The following is a 19,997-nucleotide window of genomic DNA, read 5'->3' as shown; positions in this document are numbered from 1 at the left end:
TGTTTATTTGCTCATTATCATTTTATGAATATTTCCATAATATTCAAATGTAAAAAAATAACAAAATTCTATCTTTTATGCACCATGAATTCATTTTTATGCATTTAAATCTCTAATTCTTCATACATTATAATGCATTATTATTACCTTTTATAGTTTTTCCCCGTCAAGGTTTCCATGATTCACTCTTAAATTTTATTACATTTTAATTATTAATCTAAACATTTTCTAAATCATGACACATTGGAAAATTACATCTAAAACTAATCTTACATTTATCACAATTCTTACTTAACAAACGCAAAGTTCATTATATTTCACTCTTTGCATAAAGTCAAAAAGTCCATACAACAATTCGCTATCCAATTCACTAAATCTTAATACAAATAAGCATGCCTACAACACACTAGTAATGCAAATCAGCTCTGATGATAATGCAAATTAAACACATATTAAATCTCATAATAATAACTCACCAAACTCTTCTATTAACCGGCAGGGACTAGCGCCACAACAGTGGCTCCTTGTTATAATAATAAAGTAATTTAATTTAATTTTTATAATAATAATAAAGTAATTTAATTTAATTTTTATTTTTGACATGAGGTCCTTGGTAAGAAAGGATCCTTTCGCTTAGGTTTCCTTGGTTGAGTGTAAGGTGAACAAAGGACAAAGAAGGAATTGACACATGTGCCCCCTAGGAGACCACTCGAGTGGGTGGACTTTGTGAGAGAATAAACAAAATTTATATGGCTCTGTAACCTTTGAATTTGGAGACTGTATACTTTATTTCATTTTGGTCATTCTTGTTCTTTACCTTAAGAATTTGGGATTTGGAGGTTGAAACCTGCGAGGTCGAATCCCAAGCGAGGAACATGGTGACATCGAAAGAGTGAGATACCAGTCCGGAATGACTATGATGACACCCCCTCGTCCTCTGGATGTAAAGCTTTGAAAAATTCATTTACCCACTCATTAATTGAAATTCTACATGCATATCTATGCTGTTGATTCGGGATTCAATGGCTGTATCGTGGATGCTGATACTCCATTTTTCTGTGCAGGAGGACGAAGAAATGTTGATGCCCAACTCCGATTACACAGACGGTATTGATACAATGGAACCAGGTAGCTCGTGCACTTGGTTACTTTCGTACAGAATACCCTATTCTTCTTTCTTCTTCGTTTGCTTTAATTGTGTAATTTCTACTCTTAAATTTGCGCGTTTGCTATGGTGGTTTTATTATCCCCGCTTCGGGATTTTTTGTAGCACAAAGCGAGTCAGTGAGTACAGTAGAGAATCAGCCCACGGAGGAGCCCCCACTATTCAAATTCACTTGGCCGATTGAGCATGTCTCCAGATTGAATGTAAAGAAGTGTTACTCGGATGTTTTCATAGTAGGGGGTTATAAATGGTAAGAGGGTTTGCGATATTGAATTGACGTCAATTGAATTGGATAGATGTTTGATAGTCGTGAAGGATGATTTTTTCATGGATTTGTGATGGTCCAGGCGTGTCTTGATATTCCCCAAAGGGAACAACGTGGACCACTTATCCATTTACTTAGATGTGGCAGATTCCGCTACATTACCTTATGGTTGGAGCAGATATGCCTTTTTCAGTCTGGCTATTGTTAATCAGATTCATCACAAGTTCACCGTCAAGAAAGGTATGTCTGTAATTCCTTTGAGTTGGAAGAAATTGTTGCTTGTTTTCTTATTGTTAGCTTTACAGTTTCAATTGACGGGATTGCGCTGATTAAGCTGCCAAAAGATCTTTGCCAAATGAAGCGACATATATCATTTGACAGAAACTGTTTCTGTCCGTATTTCTCCGTGTCTGTTGGTTGGGACGAGTTTATCAAAGTTACCAAGGTTTTGGCGTGCTGGAAGGGTTTGGCATTTAAAAAAATATGTGATGATGTTTACTGTATTCAGGATAGGGAAAGTTGTCAGAGCTGTCAGAGTTAAATGCAGTTGCCTTCAATTGCTTAAATTTTATTCCGAGAAACATCTACTTCATTTTTGGTCCAAATTTCAAAATCCTCCCTTCCCAGTAAAAGGGTTTGAACTTTGAAGTTTCCAACATGGATTTTACAGTATACAAATTCTTCTGATACATTGGTTTTAGGCTTTATCAGTTTCTGGATTATTATTTTGTGAGGGTTTCTTGCAGTGGCTCTTAATGCAAGCTGAAGCCCAAGAGCCCAAACACAATTTTGATAATTCACTAGGTCGAGATTTAGAACCCGGATAGTCTATTTTGAAGATGTTTGGTTGACAAGGAGATACAAAGGTATGGATGCTGTAGTGACGATTTCCAATAGGTTTGTGCTAATGTCAAAGGAAATTATACAATCAGAGAAGCAGAGTCGGTAAGGACTCTCATCAGTTATTGGAATGCTATGATATGCATTTTAGCATATCACAATTTTTTTTTTTTAAATTATTTCGAAGGATTGGTTTGTTGTCACACAGTTCTGAAATCTATGCGTCAAGAATGAAGCAGTATTGTTTAAGATCTTATTCAGCAGTTTTACTTGTGAACCAACGGAGGGTTGTGCCGTGTTTGAATAAGGTGCAGTAGTTATTATTACAATAATGACAATAACTCTTAATATTTCTGAGCCCATGGGTAGTGGGGTTCTTCTATTATTAATAATTTTTCCTTCGTAGTGGAGTGTTATCATTTCTCACTATATTTAGGTAAATTTTCAACTAACAGTGTTCTAGTTGGCTTATCCATTGAACTCAAATTTGATACAATTTTAGAAGTGAATGGGGACAATAATGAAAATTCTGTCATATATTAAACATATCCAATAACATCATAGTGTAAAAATGACTAGTGAAGGTCTAGCTCTTGTATCTTACCATATCATACATCCTTGCCTATTAACTATGTAACAGGGTTCGGTGATCCTTTTCATTGAAACTCCAAATTCACCAAAGTTTAAGATGGATAAAAGAATTTGAACTGATTCTGCAATTTTGATAGCTGAACTTCAACAACCAATTCAAATCACAAGACCATGAATAAATTCACCGATTTAATTAATTCCCACTTGGATTGATTTCGATTCAGTGGATTGTTTCTCAAAATACATAAAATAATTAAACTTCATTGAAAAGTTGTCAGATAGTCTGTTCATTCTTAAAAAATCAGTAGCTGCATTCATCAAGCTAAAAGACACATTGTACCCATAAACACATGATAACCACCAAACCATGTTTTGGCACAACTTAAAATTTTAAAACTCGTGAAAAGCATAGCATACACATGCATTTTTTCTTGTCTTAAATTTTATAACTAAGGATCAAAGCATTATTCCATCTAAATACAAAAACAGATCAGGCAATCTTCTTGGCATGCACAATGCATATATGCAATAATTCATAGTAATATAGAGAACATTAGTATGATTCTATGAGCCTCAGGAGTCAGAACCCTCTCATTATAGACTCTTAGCATCACCCTATGAAGCAACAGTCAAATCACACTTTGTTCCTCATTAAATAGAATATAAATGGTATTTGTGTAAGCCCTTATCAACAAGAATCCTAGACATACCTGCACTCATCAAGCTGAAAATTGCTAAATCTACCTAAGAACAGATGATAACAACCCACCCAACCCATGCTTTGGCATCACATTACTTACAGAAATTGTGACATACATGTAGTCTAAATACAAATTCAGATGATCAAGAAATCCAGAGTTAGAGCAACATTGATGTCCATGGCATGCACATGACATTAGGCCTTGACAGCTAAGATGACTTGGTGGTCCAGACGGACTCGGCAGGTTCAGGTCAGTTTGGTGGGGGGATTGGGGGTGGGGGAGTTGAACCTTGGTGGTTAGTTTTTCATGCTGCCATCTTAACTGCTGAACGGTTACCCCATTGACAGATTTCAGTTAACTTGAATTGCGGTCACAGTAGTATATTGATCAAAAGACAGTAAACTGTTATGCTATTGTAAATGGCTTGGTGTTTTGAGACATTACGTGCTGCTGTTGAATTTTTTAATAAAATAAACTTCAAACATAGCTAAATGATCCATTGTTTGGTGGTTGCACTAGTTTTGTAAAGTTCGAAAGCACATTCACCCTCTCCACTCTCTTGCCAAATATTTCTCTGTTGAAGCTTTTTGAATATTTCAGGAAATTGACTGATAACATTTGAATATTGGATTCATGACCTCTAGTAAGTGTCGCAAACATAGCAATAAAATGGGAAATTTCCGATTTTTTCATTTTTTTTTTTCTGTCCGGAAAATTGCCAATTTTTATTTGGATACATTTGTAAAAATCAGGATAAAATAATAAAAATCGCAAGGCAATCCAAAAAATAGGCTTAAGTCACTTTTTTGATTTGATTTGTGTTTTTTTTGTATTTCTTTTAAATTTTTTAGACTTTTGCCAATTTTTACTGATTTTCATTTTCCAGACCCTTGCCGATTTTATCTTGATGCAATTTCAGCAACTTTGACCTCCAGCATTTTTTTTGGTTATACTATTTCAAATTTTCCTCTCTGATTACTTTGATTAAGAACAATAAAAAAATGATTTATTTTACTCGTGCAGAAACACAACACCAGTTCAATGCCCGGGAGAGCGATTGGGGATTCACATCATTCATGCCTCTACTTGATGTGTACGACCCCACAAAAGGATATTTGATAGACGATACTTTGATTGTGGAAGCAGAAGTCAGTGCACGAAGGGTACCTGATTATTGGGCATATGATTCTAAAAAGCAGACGGGTTTTGTTGGGCTGAAGAATCAAGGGGAAACATGCTACATGAATTCTTTGCTTCAGACATTGTATCATATTCCTTACTTCAGAAAGGTTAGCTGTGAAATAAATATTTTATGTTTCACTGTGAAAGCTATCCAGTTTCTAGTTGTATTCTACTATTTTTGATGTATTTTCACTTTTATGGATGACTGCATCATTTAGTCCTTTTGTCCATGCAATGCTGACAGACATTGTTGTTTACCAGGCTGTCTATCATATGCCCACAACTGAAAATGATATACCCTCAAAAAGTATTCCCTTGGCTCTACAGAGCTTGTTTTATAAAGTCCAGTACAGTGACACCAGCGTTTCAACAAAAGACTTGACCAAATCATTCGGATGGGACACATATGATTCTTTCATGCAACATGATGTGCAGGAGCTAAACCGAGTACTTTGCGAGAAGTTAGATAAAATGAAGGTATTTTTCTTCGTCCTCTAGGTTTGAAGTGAAATACACTTGTTAGTGAGGCATCCACTTGGATTGATGAGATAATTTTTTTATCTTTTCTTACCAAGTGAAATATTTCTTGAAATAGAAAAAGCAAATGAGGTTGATTGTAATATTTCAGGGCACAGCTGTTGAGGGTACAATAAAGCATCTATTTGAAGGACATCATATGAACAACATTGAGTGCATAAATGTGAATTATAAATATACAAGGAAGGAATCATTCTATGGTGAGATTCTTGCTTTATTTATGCTGGATTCTTTCTATAGGTTTATTTTGGATCATCCCAAGGTCTTCAATTAATATATTGGCATGGTAATCTTTTTTCTTTAGATCTACAGCTTGATGTTAAAGGCTGCCAAGATGTCTATGCTTCATTTGATAAGTATGTTGAAGTTGAACAACTTGATGGTGATAACAAATATCATGCAGAGCAGTATGGACTACAGGTGAAATACCATAGCTCAAGATGTCCACTGGTGGTCTATGGAACTAAATATTTTTCTGTTGTCATTTGTGATTCCTATCTTTTAGTTCCTTTATCATGAAGTGGATTGTTCCCTTTTATTGAAGAAATTTAGTTTGAAAATGTGTAAATTTTCAGGCACGTTCTGAGCAATGTATTTTACTTTTTTTGTAGGATGCAAGAAAAGGTGTTCTTTTCCTTGATTTTCCTCTTGTACTACAACTTGAGTTGAAGCGATTTGAATGCGATTTCATGCGAGACACAATGGTCAAGGTGATTGCTCATTATATTTTTATTTATTTATTTTTTGTTAAGTCATAGTGTGAAAGAATTTTTTGTTTACATTTGATGCTATTTGTTTTGGGTCGAGAGAATTTTAATGATGAGCATAGCTCACTTGATGTACTCTGAAGAAGCCTTTTTTGAGGTTGCTTATGTGAATTTCTGGATCAATTTTGTATTTCTTTATTTTTCTGTTGATTTTGTTATGGAAGTCATGATTTAGTTTATGGTCTGAATTTTGAAATGTCTATGAGAATTGAATAGGCAGAATGCTCATTCTGAGTACTGATTTCAATAATTGTGACCTTAGTTATGTGGCTAGTTCGGGGAATTTAGAATTCATGTGTGGTAATGAATGCTTGTAATGATATTCAAAGCTCATTTCCACCAGTTTGGTTCCTGATTCTATGCTTTCATTTTGCAGATAAATGATCGATATGAATTTCCACTTCAACTTGACTTGGATAGAGACAATGGCAAATATCTCTCTCCAGATGCAGATAGAAGTGTGCGCAATTTATATACTCTTCATAGGCAAGTAATAGAATCTGTCATTAAAATTTTGCATGGTGATACACTTTGATTGGAAGGGTGGTTTGCATATGTGGGTTCTCATCGACTTAAATGTGGGAAATCAACCACATAGGATGACCTTTCCAAGATGATAGAGACCAAGGTTGTTTGACCAATGTATTGAAGTTGATATAGTTTTCACCAAGGGCTAGGATCCTCTAGAAGTTGGAATGTGCGATATCCAAAGATACCAAGCAACTCTTTTTATGTCAACATTCATTCCTAGACTAGTTGGCCAGTGGACATGTAGGGGTGTCATATACAATATTTTTAACTCTGGACATGTGGAATGATTTTGCATCTAGGGCTGTTTTGTGATAGACGTGTTATTGTAGCAATTTTTATATTGCACCTTAAGAACTACATCATGGAATTTCATTTTTTCCAGAATTTATGTGACTGCATATGATCTTTCTCATGTGTGCTGTTGTTGCTTTTGATAGCCATGGGACATCATCTTGAATAGGAATGTTTTAAGGAATGTTTTGAATAGGAATGTTTTAAGGAATGCTTCCTTGAACTGTTTATCTAAAGATCTATATTTTCTGAGATTGTTTTGACTTGGCCATTGTTTTATTATAGGATTTTGTGGAAACATAATTCACTCTTTGGTTGAAAAGCTGCTATTATTTCCTCTGACATGATGCTCCTCTTTTCATCTGTCATCGTGCTTCTCTTTTTGTTGAAGTATACATTTGAAGGTTTTCACTTGTTATCTATTTATACTGTTGAGAGTACCTTTTGGCTGGCAACTAAATGCTACAAGATGCAAATTATTACTCTGATTAATTTATTGCTGTACTGTTTTATGTTGCAGTGTTTTGGTTCACAGTGGAGGTGTGCATGGTGGTCATTATTACGCTTTCATTAGACCAACTCTCTCGGACCAGTGGTATGTAACCTTCGGTACATTGTTTATTGTAAGAGTTTTTCCACTATATTTGTCCTCCCAATCATGCAATATAAATATATTGGCATATAGAGTCTTGGGAGTCAATATCATATCGTAGTTGTGGGTATTGTATCACTAGGTATAATATTATCTTTATTGTTTGCTGTTGATTCTTGTTTTAACTTGATAGTTCTGTATAAAATTAAAGCATATTCATTGGGTCACTAGTGTCACTTGTATTGAATCCCAACACTTACTACAAAGGTATAAATGTTGTACCAAATCACATTTAAAAAGTTAAATCATTGTGCTGTTATTCTTGACTTGCCTTATCAATCCTCCCATTCGTATTCAATAAAAAGGTTCCCATGGCATGGCTTGTTCGTTGTAAATCTAGTAAGAACTCTATTATGTGCAGGTTTTAGCAAATTGATATGCATTTGGTACGGTGTATGTACATTGTATACAACAATATTAATGGGTTCCATTCCTTCTTGCACTGCCTTCTTTGCTAGTTATTTTTTGGTATAAGAACATCAAGAATGGGTTGTATTGCTATTGAGTTTGTAACTTCAAGATGGAGGAATAACTTATGGCTTTTAGAATGTTCTTGCCTATGGAGGATCCAGGATCTGCACTGCATGGATACAGATCCAGATCTGGTATGATCTGTCCTGGATACACTTGGGGCCTGAAAACCCCATCTTTTGCCTATAAAATAGCTGCAGCCCCCATTCTAAAATACAAAAATCTGTGTTTATCATAGCAATCTGCATTTCTCAGGTTGTGAGTGGTTTGGAGAGGATCAGAGCTGCCTCATCGTCTAGCACTTTTTATTAGTGAAAATGAAGCTGCTGGTATGAATCCAGTTCAGATTATAAATTACTGCCTGCAGGCTACATCAATCATTAGAACAAAGCTGAAGGCACTAGTCAGGCAACATCTAAGAGCATGTGCCTCATAACTGCAAGCCACAACTGGCTGAATGCATGCAGGGTAGGAGCAAGCTTGCCAGGATTTGAACCTAGGTCAACTCTACAGCGACTGCTACAAGTTGCCATTGGACCCTGGAACAATGAACTCACGGAATATATATGTGTCTGTGTCTGCATGCATGCTTGTGTGTGTGTCAGTTCCCCATATGCACATCCTAATGTTTCAAAAAATACAATGGATCTTTATCACTGTCCTTATCCATTTCCATGCAACTTGGGCGTTACCAAGGGATTAATAATTTATCTTCAGTTCAAGTTTTAATTGTTTAAAATGGGTTTTCATCAGGTACAAGTTTGATGATGAACGTGTCACAAAGGAAGAAGTAAAGAGAGCACTTGAGGAGCAATATGGTGGTGAAGAGGAGGTAAGTCTTTTCCAAATTCTATCTTCAAGTTTTAATGTAGCTTCTCTATGTTGAGATTACTGTTGTAAATTTTTTCGTCATTGTAATATTTTATAATTTTTAAATTTGGGCAGCTGCCTCAGCCAAATCCAGGCCTCATCAACAGTCCAGGATTCATCAACACACCATTTAAATTTACAAAATACTCTAATGCTTGTATGCTTGTGTATATAAGAGAAAGTGACAAGGATAAGATTATTTGCAATGTTGATGAGAAAGATATAGCAGAGCACCTGCGGGTAAGCACTTCACCTGGGAATACCTTTTTCTTTTCTCAATTGTATAGATGAATAGAGAGTGTAACTCAGATGTTATGATCCTTTTACAATTTTAGTAAAATATGAAAATGTGGATCATCTATTGTCAGTGACGTTTAGGCATATTATATGCATCTAAAATATGATATCTAAGGAGAAACTGTGGGTTGGCATAAATAAAATTTGCTGGAAGGATGTTCTGATGTGTCTAAGAGACTCTAGGTTAGGGTGGGTCCAAACTCCAAAGTTTCTATAAGATACATATCGTTTAAGGGGATGATACCTTCATGCAATGTTATTTAGAATCATGATGCGCTCTTTTAAGGGGACGATACCTTCATGCAATGTTATTTTTACTTTTATAACGTTTTGTGTTGTATGTGTGCAACTTAGAAGAACTGCATTCCAAGAAAGAAAAAACAACAAAAAAGTTACGACGGTTCATAAATAAAAAAAATGTACAATAAGAAGAAGATGCGTGAAACCTAGAAACAACCTACATTTGGCTTTGTAGAGTTTGCATAATCTACAATCTGCCTAACCTCTTTTTACCTGTCTTTCCCTTGGCCCTTCCCTGAAGTTGTTAATGCGTGTTCCCATTGCCATTGGTTTTTTTGCAGTTGGCCTTTGATGTTTACCATTTCATCTTTTTTTATTGAACTGTCAGGCTAGTTACAGTAATAGAAACATCAAGTTTCTATTAGGAAATAGAAACAACCAGTTTCATCTAAGAAACTGCTAAAAAGATAAAAATAGCAACAGCTAATAAGAATGAGCATTAAACACTAAATAGTATTATTCTAATACCCTCCCTTAATGCTTAATCTATTTACAACACCAATAGACCCTCTGAATTTTACAAACTTATCAGGACCAAGAGGCTTGGTGAAGATGTCTGCGGGCTACTCCGTTGTGGGAACATATCGCAACTGAACGGATCCGTCTTCAACAAGCTGGCGAATGTAGTGGCAATGGGTTTCCACATGCTTTGTTCGTTCATGAAAGACTGGATTCTTGGCAAGTTTGAACATTCCCTGATTATCACAAAACAAGGGAGTAGGACTTGTTTGGGAAACATGCATATCTGCAAGCATACATCGAAGCCAAACTGCCTCACAAGATGCCTTAACTGCTCCCCGATACTCTGCTTCTGTTGAGGAGAGAGCCACTGCCTGCTGCTTCCTACTAGTCCAGGTGACAGCACCGGATCCTAGACTAAACACATACCCAGCTGTAGATTTACGGTCATCAACCGAACCGGCCCAGTCAGAATCTGTGTAACCATTGAGTATAGGATTGGAACTTCGAGTGTATAGGAGTCCATAATCAGGAGTGCCACACACATATCGTAGCACATGCTTTGCTGCTATCCAATGATCAGCCTTAGGAGTTGACATGAAGCGGGAAATGTAGCTCATTGCAAAACTGATGTCAGGTCTAGTGGCAATGAGGTAGATGAGGCTGCCCACTAATTGCCTGAATAAAGTTTCATCCACAAGGGGGAAGATGACTGAGCTGAAAGTTTGAGCCCTGGTTCCATAGGAGTCGTGGGCGGTTTGCAATCCTGCATTTGAACCTGTCCACAAGATTTTTGGCATACTTGGACTGAGAGAGAAAGATGTTGTTCTCAGTCTGCCAGGCTTCAACCCCAGACAGTAATGAAGAAGTCCCAAGTCTGTCATATCAAAGGTGCTGCATAAGTCTTGTTTGATCCCATGGATCAAATGTGCAGAGCTGCCAGTAATGATAAGGTCATCCACATAGACAACCACAAACAAAATATCATCACCAGTATGCTTGATATACAGGTTTGCATCAGATGGGCTCCGCTGAAAGCCATGATCTGTCAAATACTGATCAATTTTCATGTACCAAGCCCGAGGAACTTTTTTCAATCCATAGAGTGCTTTAACTAATCTACACACTTTTTGTTCTTGACTGACAACCTTGAATCCTGGAGGTTGCGTCATGTAGACTTCTTCTTGTAAGTCACCATTTAGGAAAGCACTCTTTACATCCATCTGATGAACTTTCCAATTGAACTGAGCTGCTAGGGCAAGGACAAGCCATATGGTACTCATCTTGGCTGTAGGAGCAAAGGTCTCCTCATAGTCGATGCCTTCCTTCTGTGAGAACCCTCGAGCAACAAGACAAGCTTTATACTTGTCTAGGGTTCCGTCAGCTTTGTATTTCACTTTATACACCCATTTGCAGCTGATGGGCTTTTTCCCTGTAGGAAGATCAGAAAGGGTCCACGTGTGATTCTTCTAAAGACTCTGGAATTTAGCTTACATAGCCTGTTCCCACTCAGATGTACCCTTAGCCTCTGAATAGGTTTGAGGCTCAAAAATACTGTGTCAGTTAGCCATAAGAGAAAAATTTACTGTAGACTGCTGTTTGCTCTTATGTCTAGAAGTTCTACCTTCAAGGAGCTCATTATCCCGGAGATCACCAATGGTTTTAGCTCACCATTTAGGCCGAAGAGTAGAGGAACCAATATCAGGAGGAGGTTGAGAAGGCTCAAGAACAATAGGAGCAGCAAGAGGAGGGTTATTTTTCGGAGGAAGCTCAGGTAGTGTATTATCAAACACTGAGGCTGCATCATCCCTCCTATCAGGTGGACCTACCGGAAGGAGAACACTGTGAGGCTGATCCTCAGAACACTGCTCAGAAGACTGAAAGAATCCTCAGTCTTCATCAAATGCTACATCCCGACTGAAGCTAAGACGACCAGTGGCTATATCTATCAGCCTATAGGCCTTGTGATGATCACTGTACCCTGTCATCATGAGTTTCTGGCTTTTGGGATCCAACTTAGAGCGCTTAGCAGCTGGAATCCAAACATATGCAACTGAGCCAAATACTTTGAGGTGACTGATCTTAGGCTTACTGCCAGACCAAACCTCTTCGGGAGTCTTCCCCTTAACAGCTTGAGTAGGTGATCGGTTAAGAAGATAGACAACAGTGAATACTGCATCAACCCAGAATTTGTTTGGAACACTCCTGTGTTGTAACATGGAACGAGCCATTTCAACAACTGTACGGTTGCGGCGTTCGACAACCCTGTGCTGCTGAGGAGTGTAGGGTGTAGTTAACTGGCGTTTGATGCCATGAGTATCACAGAAGTTGGAAAAAACAGAAGAACAAAATTCCCCCCTCGTTATCTGTCCTAAGAGTCATGATATTACAACCAGACTCTTTTTCAACTAAGGTTTTAAACTCCTAAAAGGTACTAAATGCATCATATTTGTATTTTAGAAAATACACCCACATCTTTCTATTGAAATCATCTACAATAAGCAAAAAATATTTGCAACCAGTGATAGAAGATGTATTCATAGGACCACAAATATGAGCATGAATTAACTGGAGTACCTTAGATGCGCGCCAAGATTCTCCATCCTTGAATGAAGACCGATGTTGCTTTCCAGCTTGACAGTCACCGCATGCTCCCAATTGCTGAGTCTGAATATCAGGTAACCCTGACACAAGTCCCTCCCGAGAGAGTTGAGAGAGATACTGCATGTTTAGATGCCCATATCGTTGATGCCACAGAGTGCTGATGGGAGAAACATGAGTTGCTAGAGCCACTTCTGGAGAATCACCAGTGTCAAGAACCCTGTATAGACCATGATCCTCTAGGCCAACAGCGACCGTAAGACTAGTGTCCCTGTCGATAATGGAGCACTTGTGCGCACTGAACACTACATCAAGCTGAGGAGAGTTCCTCATAATCTGGCTGACAGACAGCAGATTAATTTCCATACCAGGAACATAGTACACATTCAGGAAGATGAGTGTGCGCCCACCAAACTGGATCCGAACTGTACCTTTGCCGACCACTGTGTACTCTTCACCTCCGCCAAATACTACTGAATCACTAAAAGGTGAGAAGTCAATAAACCAGTCACGCCTGTGAGAGAAATGGCGTGATGCACCAGAGTCAATGTACCAGGCCGAAGACGGGACATGATCTGAAGACCTTTTAGCCATAAAGGCATAAAAGGCAGATTTTGTCTGCTCGGAATGTTCTGCAACATTCGCTGTCTGATGGGGCCCTCCCTGTTTCTTCTGTTTAGAAGCAATCCTCTGTCGGCAATCTTTCTTCATGTGGCCGAATTTGTGACAGTAATTACACTGCACATTTTTCTTCCTAGCAGGATCAAAAGGCTGAGCAGAACTTTTCTGCGGAAAGGACTGAGAGGACTGATATTTGGCAGCAAAAGCATTTTTTGAGGAGGCTGATGAGGCACCACTACCAAACTGTTGTTTCCAACGATCCTGCTGCATGAGTTTGTTGCATAGCTCTGGAAACTTCAGATCAACATTAGTGGAGGTAATGTTGAGTGTTTCTATGAAGTGCTCATAAGATTTTGGTAGACTTTTCAGAGTGATGACTACCATATCTTCTTCCTCCATGGTCCGACCAATGGCTTCAAGCTGATCTCGAATGTCTTTAATCTTGTTAAGATGTTCCTGTAAAGACATATGTTCGTCCATCATGAATCATGATGGAGAACAATTGATTCTTGAGAAAGAAAGCTGTGCTTTTGTCGGATGTTTCGTGCAATTCCTTCAGATGTTGCCAATTTTCAGCGGCTGTTTTGCTAGAAGGAATCTGCGGTAACTGATCATCAGTCACAGAAAGTTTGAGAAACATAACAGCCTCTCGATTTCGATCATCAAACTTATCCTGATCGGTACCAGCTATACCAGGATGGAGCTCTTTGTTCAAAACGAGCTGGTCAAGACGCCTATATTCAAAAATGGTCAACATTCTCTGTTTCCAGATGTTATAATTGGTGCCATTAAAGCGTTGGCCGCCTTCCAACATTAGATTTGTGAGTGAGGCCATCTGCAAGTTTCCCAAGACACAGGAAAAAACAACAAAGAAGGCTGACCCGGATTTTAATGCAGAGGCCGAAAAAAATAAGCAGTCAATACTTAATTTGAGTAATGACGTTCAGCAGAGAAGACATGCTCAGCCAGCAATAAAAAAATACACTGAAGACACTGTATAAGAGTGCTGATAGAACTTGGAAACTGAGTGTATATATGTTTAGTACCCTACGCTGAGAGCACCTGTAGATGAGAACGCTCTTGCCGTATTTCTTCACGGCAGTCTCTTTATGACAGCAACGTCTTTCTCTGCTGTTCAATATGTTTGTATGTGCTGACAGCCAATTAAAAAACAAACAAAAACCGGCTGCGTTTGACTGGATTCCTCCACATGAACAGCGACAGTGACAGCAGCGGCGGGAATTAACAAGTTTGGAATGCTGATTTTGGAAATTTTGGTGGATTCGAGCGCGCAGGACGAGGGAAGAAGCGGTGCCGCCGAGACGTTTTGACGGCTGCTCGTAAGACTGATCACTCTTGATGCAATAGCTATCCCGTAAGCCAGATCAACAACGACTAATATTTGTGGAGAGACAAACACAAATTCATTAAATCGGAGGGGCAGATATTTGACGGGCTACGAAAATATGGAAGCAACTTGCACGACAACGAGTCGCATCCGATAGAGCTGATCACGAGGACTCGATCTGATCTGATCTTCTAGAGATAGGGTTTATATTTTCCAGCCGGGCGCACTCTTGCGGGAAAAAAATGCGCTATGAGGATCCGAGACCCACAATTGTTATCCACAGGTATGTGTTCATACTGTTCAAGCAAATGGCGAGAGAGACTGTGTATCCCCCACAGTCGCGCATCAACTTCAGCACACGAGATTTCGCAGAGATTAATGGCCTCGGACTACTAGTGGCTGAAGTATATTACAATGCTCAAAAGGAGACCGCTCCCCGAAGGCGCTTCTGAAATAATAATATATATATACTGTAATCGCAGATTTCATCCTTCCAGCCGTGATGCAACTTAGCTCAGCTTGTAACCACGGCAAATTATCGTTGGAAATCGCCTATCCAGCAAACAATGAAACTCTCAGGTTCGGTCCCCACGACTTATCCTTCAGGCACTGGAGATAGGAGCGGGAAAAAACCTTCGATTACTGCGCTAATCAGAATGAAACCTCTTGCAGCGTAGAAATTTTGACGCCCAAAAAAAAAATTCCAGATTCCTAGAGAGCTATTTCGAAATGAAGCAAAATTTTTCAGATAATGAAAAATTATTTCGAAAAATACCTAAGCTCTGATACCATAATCAATGAATGAATTGAATTGATTTACATGAGCAAAATGAAGCTCAATAAGTAATACAGAGATATTTACAGTAATAGAAACATCAAGTTTTTGTTAGGAAATAGAAACAACCAGTTTCATCTAAGAAACTGCTAAAAAGATAAAAATAGCAACAGCTAATAAGAATGAGCATTAAACACTAAATAGTATTATTCTAATACTACCTATTCTGTAATGGCTTTTAACTTCCTTGCATGCTGACTATGGTACTTCTTTGATTCAATGTGCTTTTGATTGTTCATAAGCCCTGGACTTTCGGTTGCTCGTTCCCTCCATTACATTTTTTATAAGACCATTGACTTCAAGAAGATATGCTAAAATTACATTCAGGATAATTTATGATTTTCTTGGTTTTGGCTTTGGCTTACATTTTTTAGAAGTCCATTGACTTCAAGAAGATGCGCTAGAATTACATTCAGGATAATTTATGATTTTCTTGGTTTTGGCATTGGCGTATGTTCTCTTCTTTGTATCTGTTGATGCTCTTTATCACAGAGTTGAATAATAGTACATGTTTAGCACTTTCCTGCTGCTTGTCATAAAAGAACAAAAGGGATCTTCCTAAGATGCAAGTTATTGGGTACTCTAAACGTGCACTTTTGGTTGTCAAGGAGTAGCACATGGAGTATAAATATTGGTAGATGAATTTGGATTCTATGATGGGTTGACTACTTTTATAGATTCTAAGATTTGAGATATTGTATAACTTTATGTCAGGAGCATCTTCATGTTTGTTTATGCTTTGCAGGTAAGATTGAAGAAAGAACAAGAAGAAAAGGAGAAGAAACGGAAAGAGAAGACAGAAGCAAATCTTTATTCTATTATTAAAGTAGGTGCACACTGAATTTTTATGGGTTATTATGACCATGCATTACTGACCTTTTTTGAATTCTCTTATACTTTTCATGATTCCAGAAATTATGGCTAAAACACAAATGAGTTAGAAGTCCAGGACATATTTCTTTGGGTTAAAACTTAATTTTGTGCATTTCAATTTATACTTCACAACAGAATTCAAGTGCATTCCAACTTGATTTGTGTATCATTGTTTTTCCAGGTGGCACGGGATGAAGATCTTGCAGATCAAATTGGGAAGGACATATATTTTGATCTTGTAGATCATGACAAGGTCCGAAGTTTTCGTGTGCAGAAGCAACAACCTTTTACCTCTTTCAAGGTATTTTTATCTTAACAAACTAAAGATTGAATCTCACCCATTAAGATTTATGGAATCATGTTTTGACCAAAAGGCCTGCACGTTATCCCTTGTTATTGAAGAGATTTTGCCTTCATTGAAGCTTTTTAGACATAAAAGGTTGTCAAGGAGTTTTGCAAATCCTTTTCCATAAGTGGTAAAGATAATAATCAGTATTTGCAAACCTCGATGACAAGATTTCTTTATGCTACTGCTCTGTTTTTACATGGTATTGATGGGATTTTTTAACAGTCTGTTCTTCTTTTATACTTGTTACGACTAATTGTTTTAATTTTTATTGTGTTTGTTGCCTTTTAATTTGTAATTCCTGGCCTAAGGCCAACAAATCCACAATGTATACTGTTAGTTTTATTAGGTTACTCTGAGTTGTTCTCCTTGAGGTTGTTGTGTTCAATAGATCCAGTTCAATGTTAGAGAGATTCTAATGGGGTGCATTAGTATTGTAGGCATCCGGTGGTTTGAGGGGTATGTGTTTTCTACTATTGGAGGGTGTGGATCCCAATGCAAGGGAGGTGCATGCATCTTCTAATGCTGGAGGGTGCAAAACCCACTGCAGGAGCGTGCATTGCATGTGTTTTTTTTCTTTTCTATTCTGGGGTGCAGTGCATGAGAGATTCTCATTCTTGCATATGTATGCATTCACTCTCCTCAAGTCTTTGCACTGTTCTATGCAGGTGAACTCATGCATGAGGGCACTTTTTTCCATGGTGCATCAGGGTTAGGGTTTGACCTCTTCAAAAGAGGTCTTTTACTGGATAAGTCCAGGATTCATTGTCATCTCTCATCTCTTGTTCTATAAAAGAGAGGGCGCTTCACTCTGTTGGTTAGACAGTTGAGTTTTGAGGTAGCATGTTTGATTTTGATTGGTTGTAGTATATGTAATCTTTTCTTTGTCTAATAGAGGGAGGCATGTGATTGTTGTTGTGATATTCCACTTGCTGTTCTGATCTTTAGAACTCTGTTTTATGTGGATCTCCATGCCTTTGATTGATGTTTTAAATCTTTGATTAACCTTGTGAGATGCCGTGTCTGTGCTTTTGAAGAATCTGGACAGAAGTTTTAGTGTATTCAAACCTGAAGGTTTAATAGGCGCTGAGCTAGGAAACCGGATTCGTCCTAAACCCCCTGCGAATCCCGAATCCGGCGAATCCGACACGATTCGGTCTAGATTCGTGTCCAAATCACAGGACACGTCGTGTCCGAGGGCGTGTCGCGATTTTAGGACACGTGTCCGGTTTCCAGGACTCGCTAAGCTCAACGCGGGTATGAAAAGGGCGTGTTTGCTCATTAATATTTTCATTTGGTAAGTGATTTGTGCTGTTGCAGCAAGGAGTAGAGCATTTTGGCAGCTTCATAATCAAGTCTAGGCCCTAGTATTGATATGCTATTCATGGTAATGTTAAATTCTTAAAGTAAAAGTGACATTCTCCTTAATCTTCATTTTCATCCTTTTACTTAAATTTTTAACATTACCATGAAATGACTCAGGATGTTTGAGAGTGGTTCCGGCCTCATTGGATTTCATATGGAGAAAGTAGAATTTTAGATTTCATTCAAAATCCAGCAGACTTATCAGTTTTTCAGGATTTTAGGATTGGGGGATTGCAATGTTTCCATTGAATTTTGTCATGTATTAGGGTAAGGAACTCGTATTTAATCAAGAGCACCAAACCAAGAGCTTCTGAATATGTCGCTCCCGCTCCCGTTTTCGCTCTCGCTCCCCGCTTTCGCTCCCGCTCCCAAGTAACACTGTTCCTGATGATATGGGTCTAGACACCATTGTTGAGTTGGCATTGGCCAACATGGATCTCAATGATCCAGTGCTAGAGCCTGTTAGATTTGATGACTTAGAGGGGTCAGCCTCCATACCAGCAGATGCAAAGGCGACTATGGATACAGGGGAGGAGGAGGATGTAGAGGAGAGCAGTGGGGACCATGATGATGGGGACAGTGATGTTGATTGATGCCTTGAGGCTTGTATACCTGTAGTTGTTTTATATTTTCTATTTCTATATGCCATTGGCATTGCACCAACACTACCTATGTAACACATTTTGATTTGATGACTTAATGAGAAAACTACAGTTGTCAGTGTGTTTATCTTACTATCTTGTAGTTGTAAGGTCTTTCAGTTATGAATTATGAATCATGATTTAAATTTTTAATAGATTTATCATTTATGTGACCAGTACCACTGACATTTATTTGAATTTTGTATGTACTATGCATGCTAATAGCTATAGATGAAGATCTATGTTTGAAATCAATAAATTTGTATCATTAATTAAAATTTGTGTAAGAAATATGATAATATCTAATTTTTTATATATATATATATATATATATATTTTATAATATATATTTATATATATATTTTTTAATAAAATAATATATAACGTGTCCTAACGTGTCCTGTTCCGAGGGGTCAGCGTGTCCCGAATCCGACACCACGAATCCCGAATCCTACGTGTCCCGAATCCCCGTGTCAGGTGACTTAGGCGCTGAGTGATTTTTCAGATTTCGCTGTAGGTTATAAATTGTATGATCGCATATCCTGCTTATCATTTGCTGATAATTTAACATAGTATTAGAGCTACATCAGTGTTGCAGGAACTGCCCCCTGGGCCAGAGTTTGGAACCACGTTCTGTATGGAACGGCTGCAGAACTGCCTCAAAATCCACATTCCCAATATCCGGAACTGTGCTTCCTCTGTGTTCCTGTGCTCATTGCCACTGCAGAACTGCACTGGTTTTGTACATGATCCGGTCATGGTTCTCAGAAGCTTCCCATGCGGTTTTGGCTGAACTCGCATGCTCTGCAGACTTTTTATTTTTATTTTTATTTTCATTTTTTTTAATGTTTTAGTTACTTTAACTCACAGGTTAGGAGGGGACCTAGGTTGGGTTAGGAATGAAGGAAGAGTGAGTATGAGATTAGAAGGCCTTTTATCCCTCTCTTTTCTTTATTCTTTCATCTCATTTTCTTGAGCTTGGAGAAGAGAGGAGAAGAGAGCAGATAAGATGGCAGATTTGTGAGGGCTTGGAGAAGTAAATAAAGAGGAGCTTGGAGGAGATAACAAAGGCTGCCATCTACCTCAACTTCTCAAGAGCTGAAGAGGTAATTGCAAACCCCAACTCTCTCATTTTCTTGTATTTTTTGTTGTTTTTTCTCTTCTCCTACTCTTTCCCATTCCTTCTCCCTCGTTTTATTGAAGGTTGTCCATGTAAGCTTTGGGAAAAATGGTCTTCCTTTGGTTTATCATTCCATATTTGGTTTTCATGGCGTTGGTGAGGAATAGGCATCAAAGGGAAGAAATGGAAGAAGGGGATAGTCGTCACACTCATAGTGACCCAATGTATGATGATGAGGAAGGGTTTGAAGGTGAAAGGGATGAAGATGTAATGTCCCTCCTAAATTATTTTGGAACAAGATTTATTTTTACATTTTGGGGCCAATTTT

At 38.1% G+C, this 19,997-nt stretch overlaps 1 protein-coding gene across 6 annotated transcripts in view; it reads left to right on the top strand.

The window, feature by feature from the left end:
* Positions 1–745: 745 nt before the first annotated feature.
* The window catches only part of LOC149141397 (ubiquitin C-terminal hydrolase 13-like), a 191,242-nt gene continuing 171,990 nt past the window's right edge, over positions 746–19,997 (top strand). For 2 of the 6 annotated variants that reach the window (XM_089446291.1, XM_089446289.1), the window contains exons 1-15: positions 748–943; positions 1,065–1,128; positions 1,271–1,415; positions 1,513–1,670; positions 4,586–4,851; positions 5,006–5,221; positions 5,373–5,481; positions 5,586–5,701; positions 5,893–5,991; positions 6,425–6,534; positions 7,391–7,465; positions 8,747–8,825; positions 8,939–9,103; positions 16,070–16,150; positions 16,379–16,498. In XM_089446291.1, coding sequence (XP_089302417.1) covers positions 911–943; positions 1,065–1,128; positions 1,271–1,415; positions 1,513–1,670; positions 4,586–4,851; positions 5,006–5,221; positions 5,373–5,481; positions 5,586–5,701; positions 5,893–5,991; positions 6,425–6,534; positions 7,391–7,465; positions 8,747–8,825; positions 8,939–9,103; positions 16,070–16,150; positions 16,379–16,498 — 1,836 coding nt within the window. In that variant the 5' untranslated portion in view covers positions 748–910. Of the gene's footprint in view, positions 944–1,064; positions 1,129–1,270; positions 1,416–1,512; positions 1,671–4,585; positions 4,852–5,005; positions 5,222–5,372; positions 5,482–5,585; positions 5,702–5,892; positions 5,992–6,424; positions 6,535–7,390; positions 7,466–8,746; positions 8,826–8,938; positions 9,104–16,069; positions 16,151–16,378; positions 16,499–19,997 lie in introns of all 6 variants that reach the window. The other 4 variants (XM_089446293.1, XM_089446290.1, XR_016264002.1 and 1 more) reach the window with 3 other exon arrangements.

This window comes from Pinus tabuliformis, chromosome X, assembly GCF_031772625.1.
Source record: "Pinus tabuliformis cultivar Carrire ecotype Pingquan chromosome X, CPIR1, whole genome shotgun sequence".
Classification (NCBI taxonomy): domain Eukaryota; kingdom Viridiplantae; phylum Streptophyta; class Pinopsida; order Pinales; family Pinaceae; genus Pinus; species Pinus tabuliformis.
This window is presented reverse-complemented; position numbering and strand designations above follow the sequence as displayed.